Source organism: Choloepus didactylus, chromosome 2 (assembly GCF_015220235.1).
Source record: "Choloepus didactylus isolate mChoDid1 chromosome 2, mChoDid1.pri, whole genome shotgun sequence".
Classification (NCBI taxonomy): Eukaryota; Metazoa; Chordata; class Mammalia; order Pilosa; family Megalonychidae; genus Choloepus; species Choloepus didactylus.
This window is the reverse complement of record NC_051308.1, coordinates 107663388-107685805: the sequence shown is the minus strand read 5'-3', so window position 1 is coordinate 107685805 and position 22418 is coordinate 107663388. Positions and strand designations below refer to the sequence as shown.

Below are 22418 nucleotides of genomic sequence, written 5' to 3'. Positions count from 1 at the left end.
TGGCACAGAATATGAAAGACATAAAAAAGACCCTAGAAGAGCATAAAGAAGATACTGCAAGAGTAAATAAAAAAATAGAAGATCTTATGGAAATTAAAGAAACTGTAGGCCAAATTAAAAAGACTCCGGATACTCATAATACAAGATTAGAGGAAGTTGAACAACCACTCAACCTCCTCAAGGAGCACAGAACAGAAAATGAAAGAACGAAAGAAAGAATGGGGGAAAAAATTGAAAAAATCGAAATGGATCTCAGGGATATGATGGATAAAATAAAAAGTCCAAATTTAAGACTCATTGGTGTCCCAGAAGGGGAAGAGAAGGGTAAAGGTCTAGAAAGAGTATTCAAAGAAATTGTTGGGGAAAACTTCCCAAACTTTCTGCACAATATAAATACACAAAGCATAAATGCCCAGCAAACTCCAAATAGAATAAATTCAAACAAACCCACTCCAAGACATATTCTGATCAGACTGTCAAATACTGAAGAGAAGGAGCAAGTTCTGAAAGCAGCAAGAGAAAAGCAATTCACCACATACAAAGGAAACAACATAAGACTAAGTAATGACTACTCAGTGGCCACCATGGAGGCGAGAAGGCAGTGGCATGACATATTTAAAATTCTGAGAGAGAAAAATTTCCAACCAAGAATACTTTATCCAGCAAAACTCTCCTTCAAATTTGAGGGAGAGCTTAAATTTTTCACAGACAAACAAATGCTGAGAGAGTTTGCTAATAAAAGACCTGCCCTACTTCAGATACTAAAGCGAGCCCTACTGACAGAGAAACAAAGAAATGTCAGAGAGATATAGAGACTTTTAACAGACATATATAGAATATTACATCCTAGGTCACTGGGACACATGTTCTTCACTAGTGATTACGGATCTTTCTCCAGAATGGACTGTATGTGGGGACATAAAAACAAGCCTCAATAAAATAAAAAATATAAAAATGAATTTGTTCAAAGAACATTCTCTGCCCACAATGGAATACAAATAGAAGTCAATAACCATCAGAGACTTGGAGAATTCACAAACACCTGAAAGATAAAAATGAGGGGGAGATGAAAACATTCCTGGACAATCAAAAGCTGAGGAACTTCATCACCAGTAGATCAGTCCTAACCAGGCTGAAAGGAAGGGACACTAAACAATTGACTGAAACCACATGAAGAAATAAAGATTTCCAGTAAAGATCACATGGTAGATATAAAGACCAAGACTACTGTATGGTTGATTTATAACTCCACTATTTACTTCCTACAGGATCTAAAATACATAAACTGTAATGATTAACAAAAAAAAAAAAAAGTTAAGCTATGGAGAGGCCCAAGGGCCCTCATGGAAACAAAGGATCAAGACCCCACTTTCTTTTGTTATTAGATAATCTTTGATTGTTTGAGGTGGTCCCCATGGGTCAACTACTTAAGTAAAACTCATCATGAAATATGGTGTTAATTTCACATATATGAAGGTCAAAGCCATGGCCAACTTGTACCTGAAATTGAAAGCCTACTCTTAGTCACCCTAACTTTATAAGCAAATTTAGAGGAAAATGGTCTTGTGTGGGTATGTGCATGTAAACTAAGAAGCAGTGGTTTACTTGTGACTTTCTTTGGACAGTAGGACAACAGCAAAGGTGACGTGGCAGAAGTTTTGAAAGGTTTGTGCACACAGGTGTGTGCCCTCTCTTGCTGGTCCTGGGAATCCTCCTGCCACCATGTGAAGGAGGATGGCACAGCCTCCTAGAGAATAAGACGCCATGAAGGAGAGGTCCCTTGTAGCTGAAGGCCCATACATGACAGTGAGGCCAGCCTAGACCACCCAGCCCAAGCCATCCCAACTCAGTCCAGAAGAACTGCCTAGAGTATATAGGACCAACTGGGGAGATGTACACAAATAAATAAAGCTGCATTTTGATTTGTCATTAAGGGTCAAAGACACAAATTCTCTGACAACCCCAGATAATATAAAAGCAATAGAAATTACCAAGTATCTCAGAATAGGTCAAAGAATTGTCAAAGCTAGGAGAGATTGATGCAAATAATGTATGCACTGTGAAAGCTACATTATCTATCTGTTAAAAGCTTCTGGTGACTTTCGAGAGAATTAACATCTACTAAATGTAACCCATATATGCCAAAAATGATATGATAATTAATCAAATAGGAAAAGCAAATGCATTCCCAGTATTCCTCACTATTCCTTAAAATTCTTTTGAGTCCTAAAAGTGCTAAACTAAGCAAATCAAGATAAAACACACTGTTTTTGAAAAAGGACATATTACCCTGAAGCTATGTATTAATACTGAAGGACCAATATATTTTAAAAGACTTTTGAGACTAAACATAAATTAGACTCGTACTTGGGTAATGAAATAAAAGAGGTTATACTTTCATGGGAAAAAAAAAAATATATATATATATATATATATATATATATATAATTGGAAAATTATGAATGGCCAGGAACTTGCAAACAATGCTTGTATGCTGCTCAAGACCAGAATAAAGGACTTCACAAGGCAAAAAAAGAAAAAAGAAAAGAAAAAGTATTGCCTAGAAATCAATGCTTGTTGCTTGATGGCACTAAGGTTTCAACTGATTCGTCAAACAGCAAAAGCTAACTGACATAGGGTGGCATTGTGTTACAATAACTGAGTACAATCCTGGGGAGAGAGAGACCTTCTCCCATTTACAATAGCAAGTAAAAGAATCAAATACTAAGAATAAATCTAACCAAGGATGGAAAGGACTTGTACGCAGAAAACGATAAAACATTGCTCAAAGAAATCAAAGACCTAAATAAGTGGAAAAATATTCTGTGTTCATGGACCAGAAGACTAAATGTTAAGATGCCAATTCTAACCAAAGTGATTTACAGATTCAATGCAATCCCAATCAAAATACCAACAACTTTATAAAAATGGAAAAGCCAATCATCAGATTTATATGGAAAGGTAAGGGGCCCTGAATGGTTAAAGCCATCTTTAAAAAGAAGAATTAAGTTGGAGGAGTCACACTTCCTGATATGAAAACTTATAACAAAGCCACAGTAATCAAAAGAGTTCGGTACTTGCACAAGGACAGATAGACCAATGGAAACTAATTGAAAGCTCAGTAATCAATCCTCATGTTTATAGCCAACTGATATTAATAAGTGGCAAAGATCACTCAATTGGGGAAGAACAGTCTCTTCAATGAATGGAGCTGGGAAAACTGGATCTTCATTTTCAAAACCAAAAAAAAAAAGAAAAGAAAAGAGGGAGGACCCTGTTGTCACAGCGCATACAAAAATCAACTGAAAATGGATCAAATACCTAAATATAAAAGCCAGAACTATTCAAACTCCTAGAAGGAAAGATAGGGGAGCATCTTCAGGACCATGGGTTAGGCAATGGTTTCTTAGTCTTTACGCCCAAAGCACAAGTAACAGAAGAAAAACTAGATAAAGGGGACCTTTTCAAAATTAAAAAATTTTGTGCTGTAAAGGACTTTATCATGAAAGTAAAATGACAGTGCACACAATGGGAGAAAATATTTGGAATCTGCATATCCAGAATATGTAAAGGAATCCTTCAACTTAACACAAAAGGTCAAACAACCCGATTTAAAAATGGGCAAAAACCTGAATAGATACTGTGCCAGTCTGACTACATTGTGTCCCCCAAACCCCATTATCTTTGATGTAATCTTGTGTGGGCAGATGTTATCAGTGTTGATTAGATTGTAATTCTTTGAGCGTCTCTTTGGAATGTGCCCCACCCAGCTGTGGGTGATGACTCTGATTAGATATTTCCATGGAGGCATGGCCCCACCCATTCAGGGTGGGTCTTGATCAGTGGAGCCATATAAATGAGCTGACAGACAGAGGGAACTGAGTGCAGCTGTGAGTGACATTTTGAAGAGGAGCTACAGCCAAGAGGGACACTTTGAAGAAAGTGCAGGAGCTGCAGATGAGAGACAGTTTGAAGACAGCCGTTGAAAGCAGACTCTTGCTCCAAAGTAGTTGAGAGAGGACAAATATCCCAAGTGCAACTAAGAGTGGCATTTTTGAGGAACTGCAGCCTGGAGAGGAACATCCTGGGAGAAAGCCATTTTGAAACCAGAACCTTGGAGCAGACACCAGCTAAGTGCCTTCCCAGCTAACAGAGGTTTTCCGGACACCATTGGCCATCCTCCAGTGAAGGTACCTGATTGTTGATGCCTTATCTTGGACACTTTATGGCCTTAAGACTGTAACTCTGTAACCATATAAACCCCTTTTATAAAAGCCAATCCATCACTGGTGTTTTGCACTCCGGCAGCATTAGCAAACTAGAACAGATACCTCTCCACAGAAGATCTACAAATGGCCAAAAAATCACATGAAAAGATGCTCAACATCATTAGCCATCAGGGGAATGCAAATCAACACCACAAAGGGATACCATTTCACACCCACTCGAATGGCTACTACTTAAACACCAGAAAATTACTTGTGTTGAAGAGGATGTGGAGAAATAGGAACACTCATTTATTCCTGGTGGAAGACAGTTTGGCAGTTCCTCAGAAAGTTAAGAATCAAATCATGACCTGGCTATCCCACATCTAGGTATATAGCCAAAAGAATTGAAAGCAGGAGCAGATATTTGGACACCAATGTTCATAGCAGCATTATTCACAATTGCTCAAAGGTGGAAGGAGCCCAAGTGTCCATCAACTGAAGAAGGTATAAATAAAATGTGGAGCATATATACAATAGAATATTGCTCAGCCATAAAAAGGAATGAAGTTCTGATACATGGGACAACATGGATGAACCTTGAAGACATCATGTTGAATGAAATAAGCTAGACACAAAAGAATAAATATTGTGCGATCTCACTGATATGAAATAATTAGTATATCAAACTCATAGAGTAAGAATCTAGAATATAGATTACCAGGGGACTGTGTGAGAATCGGGCATTAAGTTCATGTTTAGGACTATGGAAATCTTTTTTGGCAATGGATGTTGGTGAGAGTGTAACAGCACTGTAAATATAATCAACAGCATTAAAATATATTTATTAATTTTGGGGGGGGAGTAAAAGTTAAGTTGTACATATAGTAATAGAATAAAAAGTTTTAATGAAATTAACTGATATTTAATAGACTTTCTAATTTTAAAAGTCCAGCATGGAAACTTTTATTCTTGTTAAAATGGCTTTTAATCTCAACATTACACACAGGGGCAAGCAACATATTGTAAGATTAGCATTATGGTATGTTGCCCACTGGATGGAAGCTTGCAGAATTAAGAAGCACAGGAAGAAATTATTGGTGTTTGGAAGCTTTTCTTTGCAAATCCAATCAATACCAGTAATGGAAAAGTCATAGCAGTAAAGGGAAAACAAATCAATTAGTAGATACCAACCTGATATCTTGTGGAACCAGCAATAAAATAGCAGAGCAACAGCAATGGAACTAAGGACACTAAACAGCCCCCCAAGAACTCTTGCTTTGACAAGGCCTCTTCTGTAGCCATCAGATCCTGTGGAAAGAAACCAGTGCCTCAGCCTTAGAGAGTAAGGGCTCAGGCCCTAGGGTCCTTCTGGATACTAGGCAGGAATAGTAAATAAAAATTCACTGAAGTATGGTCTATGCTTTTAAAGTTAAGGTGGGCAGAAGAGCAGCAGCCAGACACTGAGATCAGCCTTTCCACTTCCCCATGCACAGGAGACATCACCTAGGACACTTCCTCTCTTCTGAGACCCTACTATGGTATCCCTGGGGGCTGGTTAGACAGAGACATTTATTGCTCCTGTATCCAGGTACCTCCAACCCACCTGTGATGTTGAGGGGCACGGCCTCACTGTGCTGGGCCCCCAGTCCATTGTTAGCCTCACAGGAGTAGTTTCCAGAATGTTCTGCAGTCAGGGAGAGGTTGAAGGAGGCTCCTCCTCCAGAGAGGGCCGAGCTGTTTTCCAGGGTGACATCTTCATGGTAAAACCAGTACAGGATCGGGGGAGAGCCTCTCTGGGCCTCACAGTGAAGCTCCACCACGTCCCCCACCACAGCCTCAGCCCTGGGAGCCCTGAGGGTGAGGACAGGGCGAGACACGGGGACTGACAGAGACATGAGAGAGGATTTTTGTTCCTGCAACAGACTCAGAAACTCCCATAATGGGGTCTCAACAAAGGGCCTAACCCCTTGGTCATTCTCTATTCCTCCCATTCTTACATCCCCACTAGAAAATTCAGAGGTAATTTTCTCAACAACGTTTTACAAATTTAGGGAAATATCAATTCTGGGGTATTGTCTAGAGACATAGTCATTTGTCGTCATCTCGTATTTTCCTTATGCTATTCCAGCCCTCTTTATGTTTCGCTCTACAAAATGTCAGAAGTTTAACTTGCAAGGGTAATCCATTCTCAGATTTCTGTTAGTTCTCTACAGCACTGATTCTTAGAAGCTCTTGGGAATTCCTCATGAGTCCTGGATCCGGTAACCTCAGTTTTGGAATTCCTGCCTCAGATGAATGAGAGTGGAACTCACCTTTCACAGGGACATTCAGCACGTTGCTCCGGATAGGATCAAGGCCATTGTCAGCTCTACAGTAATAGTCCCCGGCATCACTCTCCTTCACAGCCAGGAGCTTCAGCTCTGCTGACAGGGAATGCAGGGTCTTCTGTCCCACACTGGTTCCTGTGGCCTCTTTGTGCCAGGAGAATGTGATGTTTCCTGTGCCCCCAGCCACTGAGCAGATAAGGATCAGCTTCCCTCCTTCAATCACCTGCCCCCCAGGGGCCTGGGCCTCTAAGCTTATATTGGAGACGGGGACTCCTGGATGGATTTAAGGTAACATGTGAGAACCCTGACCATGGAAAACTCCAGGGAAAAGATTTCACTCTCTAATGCAGGGAGAGAGGATATGGGTGTGCATATGTAACCCATTATAAGTATTCCTGAAGAAGTATTGAATTTATTATACTTTTCATTGAATATTTTCATGTCCTGGCCCTGATCCTGGCTAATTTAATGGATAGCCATCACTGAAGAATCTGTGATGGATCATCTACTCCACAAGACAGAAAACCTTTTTTTTTTTTTGGATAAGTCACTTTGCAGACAAACGTCTTTTGTGCAAAATGAAGAGGGACTCTGGTAGCATTGGAAAAGGTATTACTAATAACAATCTCAATAGCAATTCTCCCATAATTCTCAATTTTAAGTCTCAATACAAATTCAATCCCTCCACCCCAAAGCCTCCTCTGACACTCCAGTTCACCTTGATCTCTGTTTACTCTGATCCATCATTCAATCCCATATACTGTAGCACTACATTGTCTTTGAATAAGACGATGTGTATTGTGATGCCCATAGATAAGCTGTCAAGAGGCAGAGACCTCACTAAGTGCTAGGCAGAGTCAGGGATTAGTGAATATTTGATTATTTGACTGATAAAGAAAATAAGGTTAACAGGGAGCTCAATCCATTTTTGATTCTTATGAAGAGTGGTATCAAGAGCAATTTGGAGAATTTCTCTAGCCCAGATGCCACTTTCCACAAGGACAGGAGTTGCACAAAGAAACAAAAAGAATAGTAGTCCAAGCTACAACTGCAACACTCTTCTTTTCCAAGGCTTAGCCTTATTGATACTTACTCTGCACGTGAATCTGGGATGGGAGGCTCTGCTTTCTGACCTTTTGAATCACTGCCACTGCCTTGCACCAGTAAGATACCAAGTCTTTGCTCCACCTGGTGGGCATCTGGAGCTCTGGAGACCTGCTCCAGCCTGGACCCAGGACTTGGCCGTCTTTGAAGAAGCAGAACTGGAGCTGGGCATGTGGCCTCTGTGGAGGGAGCTGGGTCTCACAGGTCAGGGTGACTGGTCTCCCCTCTGTGGGCCGGGAAGGGTTAGCCCTCAGCACAGGTTGTGGAAACAGCTCTAAAAGAAGGATCACAACAGTCCCCAGAGTCGTGAGAATCAGGGAACCTGGTAAGAAGCAACCCCAGTAAAATAGGAAACTAAGAACAAGATGCATGTCACCCATCATGTCTCCCTTGCATGGTCAAACCACAAAAATTCTTGTCCATGTTCACCCGCAGGCAGCTTTTCTTTAACAGACACCCACCCTGCTCTGCTACCACAGGTTCCTGACCAGCTCCAGCCCCCACAGGAATCAAAAAGTCTACCTTGGACTTTGATGTTTACTGTGTTTGAAGTTTCTTTCCATGAGTGAAAAATATTTTTCCCAGAAGCAGTGCAGTAATACTGGCCACTGTCACTCAAACCTGCATTCGGGATAGGAAAGTTTGAGACTCTTTTTGAAAAAAAAAACTCTCTTCCATCCTTGTAGTAAGACATGGTAATTATTTTTTTATTATCTTCACTCTGGCATCTCAGAACCACTGTGTCTCCCTCAAAGACAGAAGAGGGAGCCAGAAGGGTCAGCCAGCCTGCAAGAGGGAAACTGGGTTTACCATTTCTGCAGAGAACCCAAGTGTCTGATTTGCTGCCTTGCTCTTAGGCAGTGCACTTTCCCAGGAGATGGTGTTAGGTGCAGCCCCTACATGGTTAGACAAGACAGAGGGTCCAACACATGCCTTAATTACTCAGGGCTGCATCCCATTTTTTGCAGGTGGAAAGAGTATCAAGGTAACCAAAATGCCTTCTCCTTAGCTCTAGCCATTAGTGGCATCATGCAGGAGATCACCAGCCTCAATGGGAACATTACTTTGCCATCCCTCCATGTATTCATCCCCACCATGCATAGCACAGTGTCTAAGTTCCAGTCTCAGCCCTCCTTCTTGCTTCACCAGTTGAAACCATCAAATGGCCTAGGTAACTAAAGAATAAGCCAGTTACTGAAATAAGATCCCATATCTTTAATTCTTGTGATTTTCTGCTTGAATACTCCTTTCAGAAATTTTTTTCTCATCCATTCCATGTATAATGAGACACATTATTTTTAATCCAATGTTCCTAGGGTATGATTGTAGTGAGAAAAAAGTCATTGCAAAAGACCAGGGGCTGCACTTCTTAGATTGGTCATTGGCACTCTAATTTCTGCCCTGACACATCACTGATTTATGGTACTGGGCTGTGTTCTGTGTTTGTGACTTCTGTATTATAGTCCAGAATTTGGACCTCAAGATGAGGCACTAAGTTATATTTCAAATAAAAATCATCCCTTTACCACTATTCAATTGTACCATGACTGCCATAATTTGGATGTGTAGTGTTAGGAAGTAGAGGTCAGTCAAACAAGAAATGGAGTGCCTCATAAAACACCTACAGAGACTTGCAGAACTTGGTTGTGGAGCTAGTTGTTCCAGGTAGAAAACCAAATTTCCCAGTTGGAAATTGGAAAGGAACCTTTTCTGATAATGATGGAATGCTGATGATAATGATTCTTAATGAAATTAGAAGGGCAGAGAAGGTGGGTTGCCAAAACCATTAGATTCATTCATTCAAGATTGTTTTCCTTCTGTGCAGCTGGAAACTGGATCCCATGGGGATTCAGCTCATGCTGCAGGACATGCAATCAAGCCAACTTACAAACCACTGGGGCAGCCTTCATCCAGAAACTGGAAGAACTCCCAGGGAGAATGGTGTTAGGAATAGAAGGGAAATGTTCTGAGTCACGGTTAGAGAAGATTATTGGAATGGTCCCCGATGGGCCTCCTCACAGGCTCAGGGCTGCAGTTGACTAAACGAGACTTTGGATCAACTCTAAGGAATTACCCATGGCCACAGACCCCTTGTCCAGTGACAGGCTGCCTTGAGAAAGAGCCACAGGGTGCTGACTAGTGGGGACTGGGGATGCTGAATCCATAACAGCAGACCAGCAAGTGGGAGCAGCTTGATGAGCTGACAGTAACCATTAGAGAGGAATCCACTGGGGAGAGAAATATAAAGCCCAGAGACCTAGGAGTGAAGTTCCAGAGAGAGTGATTCATCACCAAGGGTTACTGATTGATTTTAGTTCTTAGAATGTTATACCAAGTGGTTAAGAACCATATCATCTTGTTTTGAATCCAGGTCTACTACTTAGTATGTTTATCTTGGATAAAGCACTTTTTGTCTGTGTACTTGGGTTTCTCATCTATGAAATAGAATAATAAGAAAACTTATCTCTCATATGGATGTTTTAAGTATTCTATGAGATAAGCATAGAACCGTGCCTGTTATATATGGACTGCTTAGCTAATATCCACAGTCTTGAGAGGGAATTTCTTTATTGCTGAAGTTAATTATGGCTGAGGAAGAATGAAAGGTGATCATGGCTGTACTTTAAGAGAAACCACAGTTACAGGTTTCAAGTCTGAGAAATGGGGCAGACTTGGGGAGCGTGAAGGGAGGGAGGTGACTTAGAGTCAAATTCCCTGAGAACAGTGTCCTAGAGAATGTACATAAGTTAGTGCACAGTTTCTATCAGGAAGCCCCAAAGGATCAGAATAGGATTTGGGTAAGAGTTTGTATAATTTGCTTCCAGAATTGCTGTGACCACTCAGATGCCCACCACCTAGCACTTTGGAGAGCTCAGCAGAAGTTCAGCTGGTCCTATGTTGGCTGTCATTGTGGTGATGTCTGCAACCTTGAGGGTTTTAATCTGTGCACTCCATCTCTTAATCATGTGAAAGGAGTCAAAGGCCCTAAAGGGGCAGGGGTCAAGCCCTAATGCTGACTTGTTCATCCTCAGTGGGTTTCTCGTCCTCTAGCATCTGGGTTTGATCGAGAGGAACCCAACAGTCACAATCAGGCTGAGGGTGCCTGCACCTACAAAATTGTCCAATTAAAATCTTGCTGACCTCAGAGAGAAAAGAAGAGAATTGTATTGGGGAGGACAATGGTAGGAACCAGGGAGAAGTTTAGGTGGTGAATGGAGGGGTCCTTGGGTACAGCCAATAACCGAGACCACGAGGATTTAACTAAGGGCAAGATGTATTGAGGTGAAGAATTTTTTTCACAACAATTCCAATAAAAAATATTTTCACCAGAACAGCAACAAGAGCAGAAGGCAAACTATTATTTTCTCAGGCATTTGCATGCAAAGGAAAGGTCGCAGATGGTGAGGGCAGTAGGTGGGTGGGGCTAGAAGGAGGAAATGGGAGAGAAGACTGCCCTGAGGGAGTGGGTGGAGAAAAAAAGATATTTTCAGGTGCTACATTTCACAAGCTGTAGGGGAGTGGGTTTCCCCAAATGCGGGAGACTTGGGGAGACTTTTTCTGGGAAGCCAAGTGACCACCCAGGCTACACAGATGACATATAGCAAAGCCACAATTTGAATCCGGGTCTTTCCAGCTACATAACGCCTGCTCTTTTCACTACATCATGCTAAACCAAGTTCTCTTTAATCTTTTCTTGAAGAGAAAGATCTCAAAGTTCTGTGGAGCATCCCCGATTTCTGAGACGCCTTTAAGCAGAAGAAAAAAGGAAAGTAAAGTGGCAGTTGTCCTGTAATGGTTGTGGGCGAGTCACTGAAGGGAGCCTGTCCACGCCACACTGAGACTGCGCAATAGCATGATTTCCATCCATGGTCAGATGTTAGCATTGACTGAGGTTTCCTCGAATTTCCACCCAGACAAGAAGTGAAATAATGGGTGTCCTAGGGTAGGGCTCAGGGACCTTATGTGGGCCAGAGACAAGAGAGGAGACAAGCTCCAGGCCAGGGCTCAACAGGTATCCCGGGACCTTCGTGCTCCACAAAAGGTGAGACAGTGATCTGCTTATCCCAGCACAGCTCCTTAGAGCCCAAGAGAGCCCTTTCCCACTGGGGGTTAGCATCGAACAAGCAAGAGACAAATTCTCCCTCTCATGTGGAGATTCTGTATGTATTTATTTTCTTGGCTGAGCACAGCGTTAAATCAAGAAGAGTGAGAAGAAATTAGTTTTATTCGTACAAGTTTAGAAAAGTAATGTATGTATAAAAAAATCAGAACTAACAAATGGGTCTAGAGCAGGTGTCAGCAAATGATGGTCTGTGAACTGGTCAGCTGCCTGCTTTTGTAAATAAAATATTCTTGAAATACAGACACACTCATTCATTTACATATGGTCTATAGCAATTTTCCTGTAGTTAAGACAGAGTAGTTATGACAGAGCCCCACAAAGCCTAACATATGAACTATCTGGCCTTTTACAGAAAAAGTTTGCTGACCCCTGATCTAGACCTAAATAAGCAATGACGACACAAGTTCACTAACTTTTTAGTGCTGAGCTTTTCCTCTAACAATAGCTGTTTTCAGAGTTGTGAGGACATTCAGCCAGACACTATTGAGTCCTATGGGCAGGAAAACAAATTCTCCTAAATCAACCTTCTGTCCAGTCTGCACAACCTCTTTCAGACATCATTTCCCTCCCCACCACTGGGGCTTTTCACAAAGACACAAACATCTGCAACCTGGAGAAGGCTGGGTAGGGCAGGGCCTGCTCCCCCAGCTGAGCAGGCAGAGACTACCGGACCTCAGAACAGGTTGGCCCTCGGGAACAGTGACACTTGGCTATCTCCACAGGCTATCTCTACAGGACCCTCCAGGGGCTGGTGACTGATAACCAGAGAAGGAGAAGATCAAAGATAAGGGAGACTCACGTGACTGACCACTGTCCAGGGCTGTGAGAGAGACAAAAGTCAGAGGTTAGCACAGAACATTAGCCCTTACAATTTAGAAATTTATATTGCTCTGATAAATTGCCCAAAAACTTTTCTGTCTGCTCCCCTATTCCCCATTCACCAACAATTCAATCTTCTTCAAACATACAACTAACTCTCATTCATTTTGCAATCACAAGGCAAATGGCAAATCCATCCCTTGACCAAAGAGATTGCCAGGAGCAAGCCCCATGGATGCTGGACATTTAGTGACTCTCTCCTTCATTTCATTTTCTACCCCCACCCCACCTCCACTCTGCCCCTTGCTTTTCAAGAAGGAGACACCTGCTACATGATAACATAGTCATAAGTCACAGAAGGTGTCATCAGGAAATGAGGGCTGTGAGGGTTATGAGTTGAACTCACTCTACATTGATCCCTCTCCCAGGTCGTATTTTATGTTAGCGACTGTTTACTCAACAAGTATTTATTTAGTGTCTACCAACTGTAGAGAAAGAAATCTCATTTCCCAGCAGAAGCCCTCATCTCCCTCATGGCCCACAGCTCAACTGAGGAACATTAGCAAAGGGTCTCAATGCATCCTCTGAACTGAAATCTAACAGGTAACTGGTTTAATAATTGGTTTTTCATGGACAATAAGGGGAGTATTAAGCATTGGAATTATGAAGATTTTATTCACGAAAATATCATAATACTTTCTGAGATCTAAGAGATCAAAGCAGGAATTCATGACCAACAAATAGTACAGTCCCCCTACCCCTGGCAAATTAAGGATTGGGATGTGCTGCAATGTGATTTTTCTCAAGCCTAGATCTCTCCATTCTGCATGGCTTTTCATCTGCCCCTGAAGCCTGAGCTGGAAGCAGAGGCCTGAGCCTTCCTGCTAGTCTTTGGGCTCTGTAAAAAACCTCATGTAAAAAACCTCATGCCTGGCCAGAGCTGGAGACCTCATCCAGTTCTAACTCAAATTATCAAACTCACCAAACATGACCAGCAGTAACCGCAGCAGCATGGGGATCTGGTCCGGCTATGTGAGAAGAGATGTTTTCATGAGCCACCAACTGGAGCATGTGGACAAGAAATGGAAACTGCCTTTCAGAATACGTGTTGTATAATTAGTAAAAGAAGAAGTTAAAAAGCGCTGACATGTCTGTTGTGGTTTGCTGATGCTACCATTATGCAAAACATCAGAAATGGATTGGCTTTTATAAAGGGGGTTTATTTGTTGACAAAGTTACAGTCCTAAGGCCATACAGTGTCCAAGCTAAGGCATCAACAATAGGGTAGCTTCACAGAAAAATGGCCAATGGTGTCTGGAACATCCCTGTTGTCTGGGAAGGCACATGGCTGGTGTCTTCTTTCTTTGCTCCCAGGTTGTGTTTCAAAATTACTTTCTCCCAGGATGTTTCTCTCTAAGCATCTGGGGGTATTCTCTTAGTTTCTTCCAGATGAACTCTGGAGTATCAAAATTCTACTTTCAATGGCCATCTTCAAAATGTCTCTCTTGGCTGCAGCCGCTCTGTGGTTCTTCTGTTTGTGACCTCTTATAGGGCTCCAATAAACTAATCAAGACCCAGGCTGAATGGGAGGGGCCACATCTCCATGGAAATTATCTAATCAAAGGTATTACCCACAGTTGGGTGAGTCACATCTCCATGGAAACAGCCTAATCCAAAAATTCCAACATAATCAACACTAATATGTCAGCCCCCACAAGATTGCATTAAAGAACATGACATTTTGGGGGACATAATACATCCAAACCAGCACAATTTCTGATTGAAATTTTCTGTCTGGTAGGTAGGTGCTAGGAGAATTGAAGATAGTCCTCTCTTAATGCCAGAGACATTAATGACACATTATTCTTGACACTAATGATATCTCACTACTAATAGTAAAGATACTGCATCTTGACCCTAATTATATATAGTTCTAATGAGTCAAACACAGTCCTAAGTGTTGTATGCTCACAAAGTTCTTTAATCCTCACAGCAAGCTTCTGATGTTGGCACTATTATCATCTCCTTTACTCAGCTGAAGAAACTGAGGCAGCAGAAAGATAAGTAAGTTGACTAACATCAATTTGGTCAATTTCTAGTAGTAGCAGAGTGGAGATTCAAACCTAAGTGGTCCAGTTCCACAGTTTGTCTCTTAATCACTGTGATATATTACTATAATATATTGTTTCTCAAATGTTCTTAAGACAGCAGGGATATTGTCCAAATGGCTCAGGTTTTTCAGCTGAAATTTTCCTTAGTCAATTTCTGTCTTTGTACAATGGGATTTTACTAAGATTCAAAATACTTTCTCTATATAATTGAAAACATGATTGTCTCCCTCACTATTTCTACTCCATGTTGTTTTTCTACCACACAAGGCTGATCCTAATATAGCCACACCCTGCAAAGACTGCACCATGACAGAACATATTGGGATTCTCAACCTGATTAGATGTGATCCCTATAATGTGGTACATAACAACCTACTCAGGATCAGTCCATCTAGACCTTACAGCATGAAACTTTAAACTACAAAATCACAGGTAGTTGTAACCTGGGGACTGGCTGGTAGCGAAGTAGTCATAGTCTCAATGTCATCTGTTCAGGTGAATACATGACATTATCACTCACTATAAATGTAGTTTTGCTTTGGGAAATGCTGATGAATGTATGCAGTATTCATCACAGCAATGCTAATGATAGTGAAAAAAGAAAATACTAAAAATACTCAACAAAGGCAGATTTAAATAATAAATGATATGTCAAACAGTGGAATACCAAGCAGCCATTAAAATTATTCTGTGCAAGAATACTTAATGACAATAATGTTTATGATATATTATTGATGGAAAAGTGGCTGCAGAATGCAATTTATCTGCTATATACCATTCTTGTCCCCCCATAAAAAGTGTTGGAGATGATAAACACCAGTTAGTGTAATTATATCTGAATGATGGGACTCAAGGTGATTTTTATTTTCTTTATTTTGCTTATGAGCATTTTCTAGTATTCCTACAATAAACACATGCTATTTATGTATTTTTAAAAGAAGACCTGGATTTCATCACCTATCTTGCTTTAGAGGATACCGAGCAATGCTACTTTCACTTTCTGCCAAGTCAAATGGTTTGTATATATTTGGAAGAGAGGGAGAGTGATTCTCTCCCCAGGACCACAGCTGGTCACTGAGCTTCTTGTCAAGTCCCTGTCTGCTGGATGGGTTTCTTACTGGCCTGCATTTCCTACCCATCCTGGCCAGACAGGAAGGCATAGGGTTTGTAGGGATGTAAGGGAATTAAGGAAGAGAGTAGAAAGGGGAAAATGCAAATGGTGGTGGAGGAGTTGGTGGTGGGTATAGGTTGTTCACATTCATCTGAGGAGCACTGTCAAAACACCCATGTCCTTTCTTGATTCTGATATGCCCTCTATGGCAACACACCCTCTTGATTTGAGAATTAACATTTCCCAAGGCCCCACCAAATGATATGGGGTGGAATTCATGGTTGGTGTGAAAGTGAGTGCTACAGGTGGAGAAGAAGAATAGTGAATTGTTGGAGACAGATGCTGTGAGAGTGAGGCATGTGGACCACAGTGGTAGCAATAAGTCCTCTAAGATGATTGACAGCCTAAATCTGGGTGCTGCTCTGTATTGATAGATGGTAGACAGCTACATTTGGCTAGACATAGCCTTGGAGCATACCATACATGGATGCAAACCAGGCACCACAGCCACAGATTAGGAGGCTTAGCAGTGTGATGGAGGAAAACCAAGTCAATAGAGTAATAGTGGTGGTGGGGTGGTATATGGGAATCCTGTATTTTTTTGCATGATTGTTCCATATACCCCCAATTTCTCTAATTTTTTTAAAAAAGAAGATATAGTCATAGAAGTGAAATGTTTTGTGTGTAGGTTTGGCCAAAGTGACAGATAAAACTACTCCTCATGCTAGGGAACTTTAACCACCAGTGGCACAGAGTCACAAGTACCAGAGGGAAGCAGGATTAGGCATCCATATAAAAGCCCCTTGGATCAGCCAGGCAGACTTTCGACTTGGAGAGTCTACAGGTGTAGCATCCAGGAAAATACTCTGTTAATGCAGAGCAACAGCTGTCCCTGTGAACCATGTTCAATGTCTTGAGTGGGGCACAAAGCACAGTGCCAAGTTGGTGTGTGCCAGGAATGAGACAGAGACAAATAGAAGTGAGAAGAAAACAAATCTCATCTGTCACTTGAAGAGTATGAGTATTAGGGCAGTTAGAATGGGAAAATGGAGCTGATAAACAACAGAAATCTCTGGATATCTTGTATCAAGCATAGGGTTCTGAGGCTACTATGACAGAATTAAATGTTATAATGTATATAAATCACTTATCACAATAATTGCTGCATAAATGGCAGTAGAAATCATCATGACCCTGTTCATCATTGTTGTTGTGGTGGTAGTGGTAAACGTATTTTAATAGTAATTTTAATAGTTACTATAATAACCCAACAACATGCTATGTCTTTGTTGAATGGAACTTGACCTGAGAATTACATGTCCAGTGTTACAAATATATACATTTGGGGTTGATGTAGAGGTGATGCTGTTTGTTGTAGACCTCCTGGAGCAGAATTGACCAGTAGAAATCCAGATGTCTACGTAGACACCCTCCAATGTTGTTCAGGTAGACCCAGACACCTCTGCCCAGAAACTCCACTGAAATTCAATTCATTGATTGCTATAAGTCCACTGGGACCTGCATGGGCCAAATAATGTGACAGGACATTCAAACTGGGTAAGAATACTTGGAAGCTGTTATTCATAACCTCCATGGCAGATCCAAAGATGGAGGTACCTGTTTTAGTTTCCTTGGCTGTTTAAGCAATGGGTTGGCTTCAACAATGGAAATTTATTCACTCCCAGTTTTGAAGTTAAGAAAAAGTACAAGTCAAGGCATGATCAAGGTGAAGCTTTCTCCCCCAAAACTGGCATTCTGGGGCCAGCAGTTGATGATTCTTGGTTCTTATCTTGTCACATGGCAAGGTACATGATGGTGTCTACTGGTCTCTCCCTTCTTTTCTGGGTTCTGTGAATGTTCTGCTTCTGGCTGTTTCCTCTGGCTTTCCCTTTCTGTGTCTGCATTTCATTCTGCTAATAAAGGACTCCAGTAATAGGATTAAGACCTATCCTGGACCACACCTTAACTGAAGCAACTTCATAAAAAGGTCCTACAGACAATGGGTTTAGGAACATGTGTTTAGGAACATGTGTTTCTGGGGGGCATACAGCTCCACATAGTGCCCCAGGGATCCAGTTTTTGAATGATTTATATCTGTATATTTATCCCAGGTAATTGTAGAATAGCCAAAGTAGGATGCAGTCTCAGATAATAACTGCTTCAAGAGACTGGAGTTTTGTAGAGCTCAATTTTTTCTTTTTCATCAATAGTACCAGTTCCTTCAGTAGCAGCAGAAAGTCTGATAAGCCATTGCCAAAGAAGGCACTGCTATCCCTGTGATGTGGAGTGGAATAGAATCCAGTCTTGGGGTCTGAGGGGAGTCAGAGACACAGGAACACTTAGTGAGGCTCTAGAAAGACACCAGTGGAGGACCTGCAACAGGAAGCAGTCCTCTCTCTGTGTGAGTAAGCACTTCCTGTAAGTAGCCTGGGCTCCCTGGGGAAAGCAGGTGGAGAGGGACCCCCAGGGGTCAAAGACAATTTGATCTGAAGCTTTTTGCTTTCTGTTAAAATTGTGAGTGTGTGAGTTTTCCAGCAGGTGGATGGGACCAATGGGGAAATGTAGACCATGGGTCATTGACTGAACCAACCTTAAGAGAGTCATCCACAGCTGCTTCCTGTGGGTGTCTTCCTAGCAACTGAGCATCAGTTATACTGTTGCAGAAGAATAGCCAAGAACCAAAGATCCAGAATATGCTTCTGACTTTCAATTTTATTTTCACCCAAGGTGTTTGCTCATTCTTTTGATATCCTCCAGTAACAACTCCTTCCCCATTCATACAGGTCTGATGTCCAGGCAGGGGAGCATTCATTCATGCATGAATGCATTCAGTAAAGTTGTATTTGATGCCCTCTACTCTCTGGGCCCTATGCTAGACACAGATGAAAATATACGGTCCCTATCCTTATGGGCACTACACTCTGCAACAGAAGACTAACATGAAGTAAGCACACTTATGTGGTATGTTTTCCAGTGGCATTCTGTGCAGTGTATGATATGGGCACTGTGGAGATTGAGGAGTGTGGGGAAAGGCTTCCAAAGGAAATGAATTTTGAGAGATGGGTAGGTTTTCATCAAACAGATAAAACCGGGGAAGAAGGAAGGACTCCAGGCCCAGCAATCAGCAAGAGCAAGATAAGAAGGCAAGGACAATTTGGGCTGCTCAGGGATCCACAGGCACTTTAGAATGGCAGATGCTTAGGAGCAAGAAGAAGCATCACAAGAGATAAGGCCCAAAGGCGGGTAGGAGCAAGATCAGGGATAACCTTGTATGTCATGCTAAAAATCTAGAGAGCATATTATTACTCCCACCTCTCATACTCCACTCCCCAGGAAAGAACAGTATTAGATAAAACCCTTCTGGTCCTTTTACCACTGTGAAGGTCACTCATCCCGCCACTTGCTCCTTTTCACAGGATAAGAGGCTCATCCGATTGGTGAGATGGTGGTGAATGTCCCAGCTCATGGCATCTTGCTCTCTGCTTTCTTAGTCCTCAAGCAGAGGTGACATGTTTCCACTCATCTTCCAATGGGGAATTATTGTCAGAGGAGCCAGGATCTTCTATTTTCTTACTGGGCCCAACCCTCCCAAAATAAAGGTTCCAAAGTTTACTGAGAGAAAGGTAGAGACTTCCCCCATTTGGCTCAGATCCCAGCTACATGACCCAGTCCGGCTTTGCCATTAATAAAGCTGATTACTTTGTCTTCCATTTGAATTTCATTTCTCAACTTAGTTCAGAACGTGGAGGGGACATGTAGGTTGAGAAACATCCATAAACCCCTAACTATTCCAAGACTAGTGTAAGACTAAATGACATTTTAACCATGACAATAACATGATCATTTTGGGTTTTGAGAGCAGAGTATGTGGTGGACTGTAGAGTACACAATTAGAGAGAATAACAAGTAGGTTGTCACTAAAAGAGTGCAGTATGGGAAGGTTGCAAGTCTGAGCTAAGGCAATGTCCGTGATGACAGAGAGGAAGGGATAAATACTAGAAGAGCCTAAATGATATCTCTTCTAAATACCAGAAGAGAGAAATATCTATGGTTTGGTGGCTGATTAATTGTGAGTTATAAGAGGGAAACCAGAATCCAGGAATACTCCAGGCTCCTGAATCTTGTTTTTACTGAGTTACCAACTTGCTCTGGACTTATTTAAGGCAGCCTGCTCTGCTTCTCTTGATTGAGGTCATTTCCCACTCATCTTCCTTTACCCCTTAGATTTCCTTGGTAGTAGTTCCTCCTAGAAGCCATGCCAGATCCCCTGAAATCAAGCTAGTTGTAATCTCATAATATAAACCCTGCAGGATTCTCAGATTTTCCCAGTGGCTGCTTTCTTGGATATTCTGTCTCATCTTTGGCCTCCTTTTTTCTTTCCTTTCTCTTTAACGGTCTCACTCAAAATCAGTATTGTCATTTCCTGAGTGTTTTAGTGACAGGTTTGTCTGTGTCTCACAGGAAACTTCCACTCCTGGGTTGCAAAAGTTCACATACTATTTTTCACCTGTCCAAGAGGACTCAGGACATAATAAGAGGTATTATGGCAAAGCTATGGATGGCCCCACTGGGCAAGTAATTCAGAGCTGAGACAGGAGAAGGCCATTTCTATATCTTCTTTGAAGAAATGACTATTTAAGTCTTTTGTCCCATTTTTAATTGGGTTATCTTTTTTATTTTGAGGTGAAGGATTTCTTTATATATTCTAGATAATGAACCCTTATCAGAATATAGTTTCCAAATATTTTCTCCCATTGTGTAAGTTGTCATTTTACAGTCCTTTGAGGCAAAAAATTTTTAATTTTTGTTAAGGTTCCATTTATCTATTTTTTCTTTCATTGTTTGTACTTCTGTTTAAAGTCTAAGAAACCGTTGCCTAAAACAAGATATTGACAATGCTTTGTACATTTTTTTCCTAATAGTTTTATAGTTCTTACTGTAAAATTTAGGTCTTTGATACATTTTGAGTTGATTTTTGTACATTGTTGGAGGTAGGGGTCCACTTTCAATCTTTTGCAAATGGAGGTCCAGTTTCCCCAGCACCATTTGTTGAAGAGTTCGTCTTTCCCAATTGAATTGTCTTTGCCCCATTGTCAAAAATCAGTGGACCATAAATGTGGGGATTGATTTCTGAACTCTTGGTTCTATTCCACTGGTCTATATCTCAGCCTTTGTGCCAGTACCATGCTACTTTGATTGCTGTGGCCTCGTAGTATGTTTGAAGATTGAGAAGTGTTCCTCTCCCAACTTTGTTCTTTTCTTTTTTTTTTTTAAGATGGCTTTGGCTATTCAGAGCCCCTTAGCCTTCCATATAAATGTGATGATTAACTTTTCCATCACTACAAAGAAGGTTGTTGAAATTTTGCGCTGAATCTGTAAATCACATTGTGTAGACCTGACATCTTAAAATTTAGTGCTCCAAACCATGAACATGCAGTGTCTTTTCATTCATTTAGATCATCTTTGATTTCTCTTAGCAATGTTTTGTAGTTTGTTTTTTGTACAAGGGCTTTACATCCTTGGTTAGATTTTTATTCCTAGATATTTGTTTCTTTTAGTTGCTATTGTAAATATAACTTTTTCTTGACTACTTATTCTGATTGTTCACTGCTAGTGTATAAAAGCACTACTGATTTGGGGGTGTTGATCTTATACCCTGCCATACTGCTGAATTCACTTATTAGCTCCAGAGGCTTGGGTGTGGACTTTTCAGGATTTTCTGTATATAGGATATTGTCATCTGCAAATAGGGAAAGTTTTACTTTTCCCTTTCCAATATGGATGCTTTTTATTTCTTTTTCTTGCCTAATTGCTCTGGCTAGAATTCCAGTACAGTTTTGAATAGCAATAGTGAAAGTGGGCATCCTTGTCTTGTTCCTGATCTCAGAGGGAAAGCTTTCAGTCTTTCACCATTAAGTAGAATGTTAACTGTGAACTTTTTATATATGCCCTTTTTCATACTGATGATATTTCTTTGTATTCCTAGTATTCTAAGAGTTTTTATCAAGAAGGGTTCAGGATTTTGTCAAATGCCTCTTTTGCGTCATTTGAGATGATCATGTGGTTTTCTTCCTTCATTCTGCTAATGTGCTATTTTACATTAATTAATTCTGTTATTTTGAACCACACTCATATACCTGGGATAAATCCCACTTGGTCAAGTGTATAATTCTTTAAATGTGCTTTTGGATTTGGTTTGCTAGTATTTTGTTGAGAATTTTTGCATCTATATTCAAAATAAATATTGGTCTGTAATTTTCTTTTGTTGTGGTAACTTAACTGGCTTTGGCATGAGGATGATGTTTGGCATCATAGAATGAATTTGGGAGTGTTCCCTCCTCTACAATTTTTTGGAAGAGTTTGTACAGGATTGGTGCTAATTCTTCTTGGGATATTTGGTAAATTTCTCCTGGGAAGCCATCTGGTCCTGGGCTTTTCTTTGTTGGGAGGTTTTTCATTAGAGATTCAGTCTTTTTATTAGTTATTATTTTGTGGCAATCTTCTGTTTCTTCTTAAGTCACTGTGGGTGTTTCTAGGTGTGTTTCTAGGAATGCGGCCATTTCATCTAGGTTATCTAATTTAATTTGTTGGTGTACAGTTGTTCATAGATCCTCT

At 41.0% G+C, this 22418-nt stretch overlaps 1 protein-coding gene across 1 annotated transcript in view; it reads right to left on the bottom strand.

The window, feature by feature from the left end:
* Positions 1-13632, bottom strand: part of FCRL3 (Fc receptor like 3) — an 84519-nt gene extending 70887 nt beyond the window's left edge. The window contains exons 1-7 of the mRNA XM_037807531.1: positions 13564-13632; positions 12562-12582; positions 8162-8425; positions 7629-7913; positions 6521-6808; positions 5812-6090; positions 5400-5516 (exon numbers count right to left, since the gene is read on the bottom strand). Coding sequence (XP_037663459.1) covers positions 5400-5516; positions 5812-6090; positions 6521-6808; positions 7629-7913; positions 8162-8425; positions 12562-12582; positions 13564-13594 — 1285 coding nt within the window. The 5' untranslated portion in view covers positions 13595-13632. The remainder of the gene's footprint in view (positions 1-5399; positions 5517-5811; positions 6091-6520; positions 6809-7628; positions 7914-8161; positions 8426-12561; positions 12583-13563) is intronic.
* Between the last annotated feature and the right edge of the window lie 8786 nt (positions 13633-22418).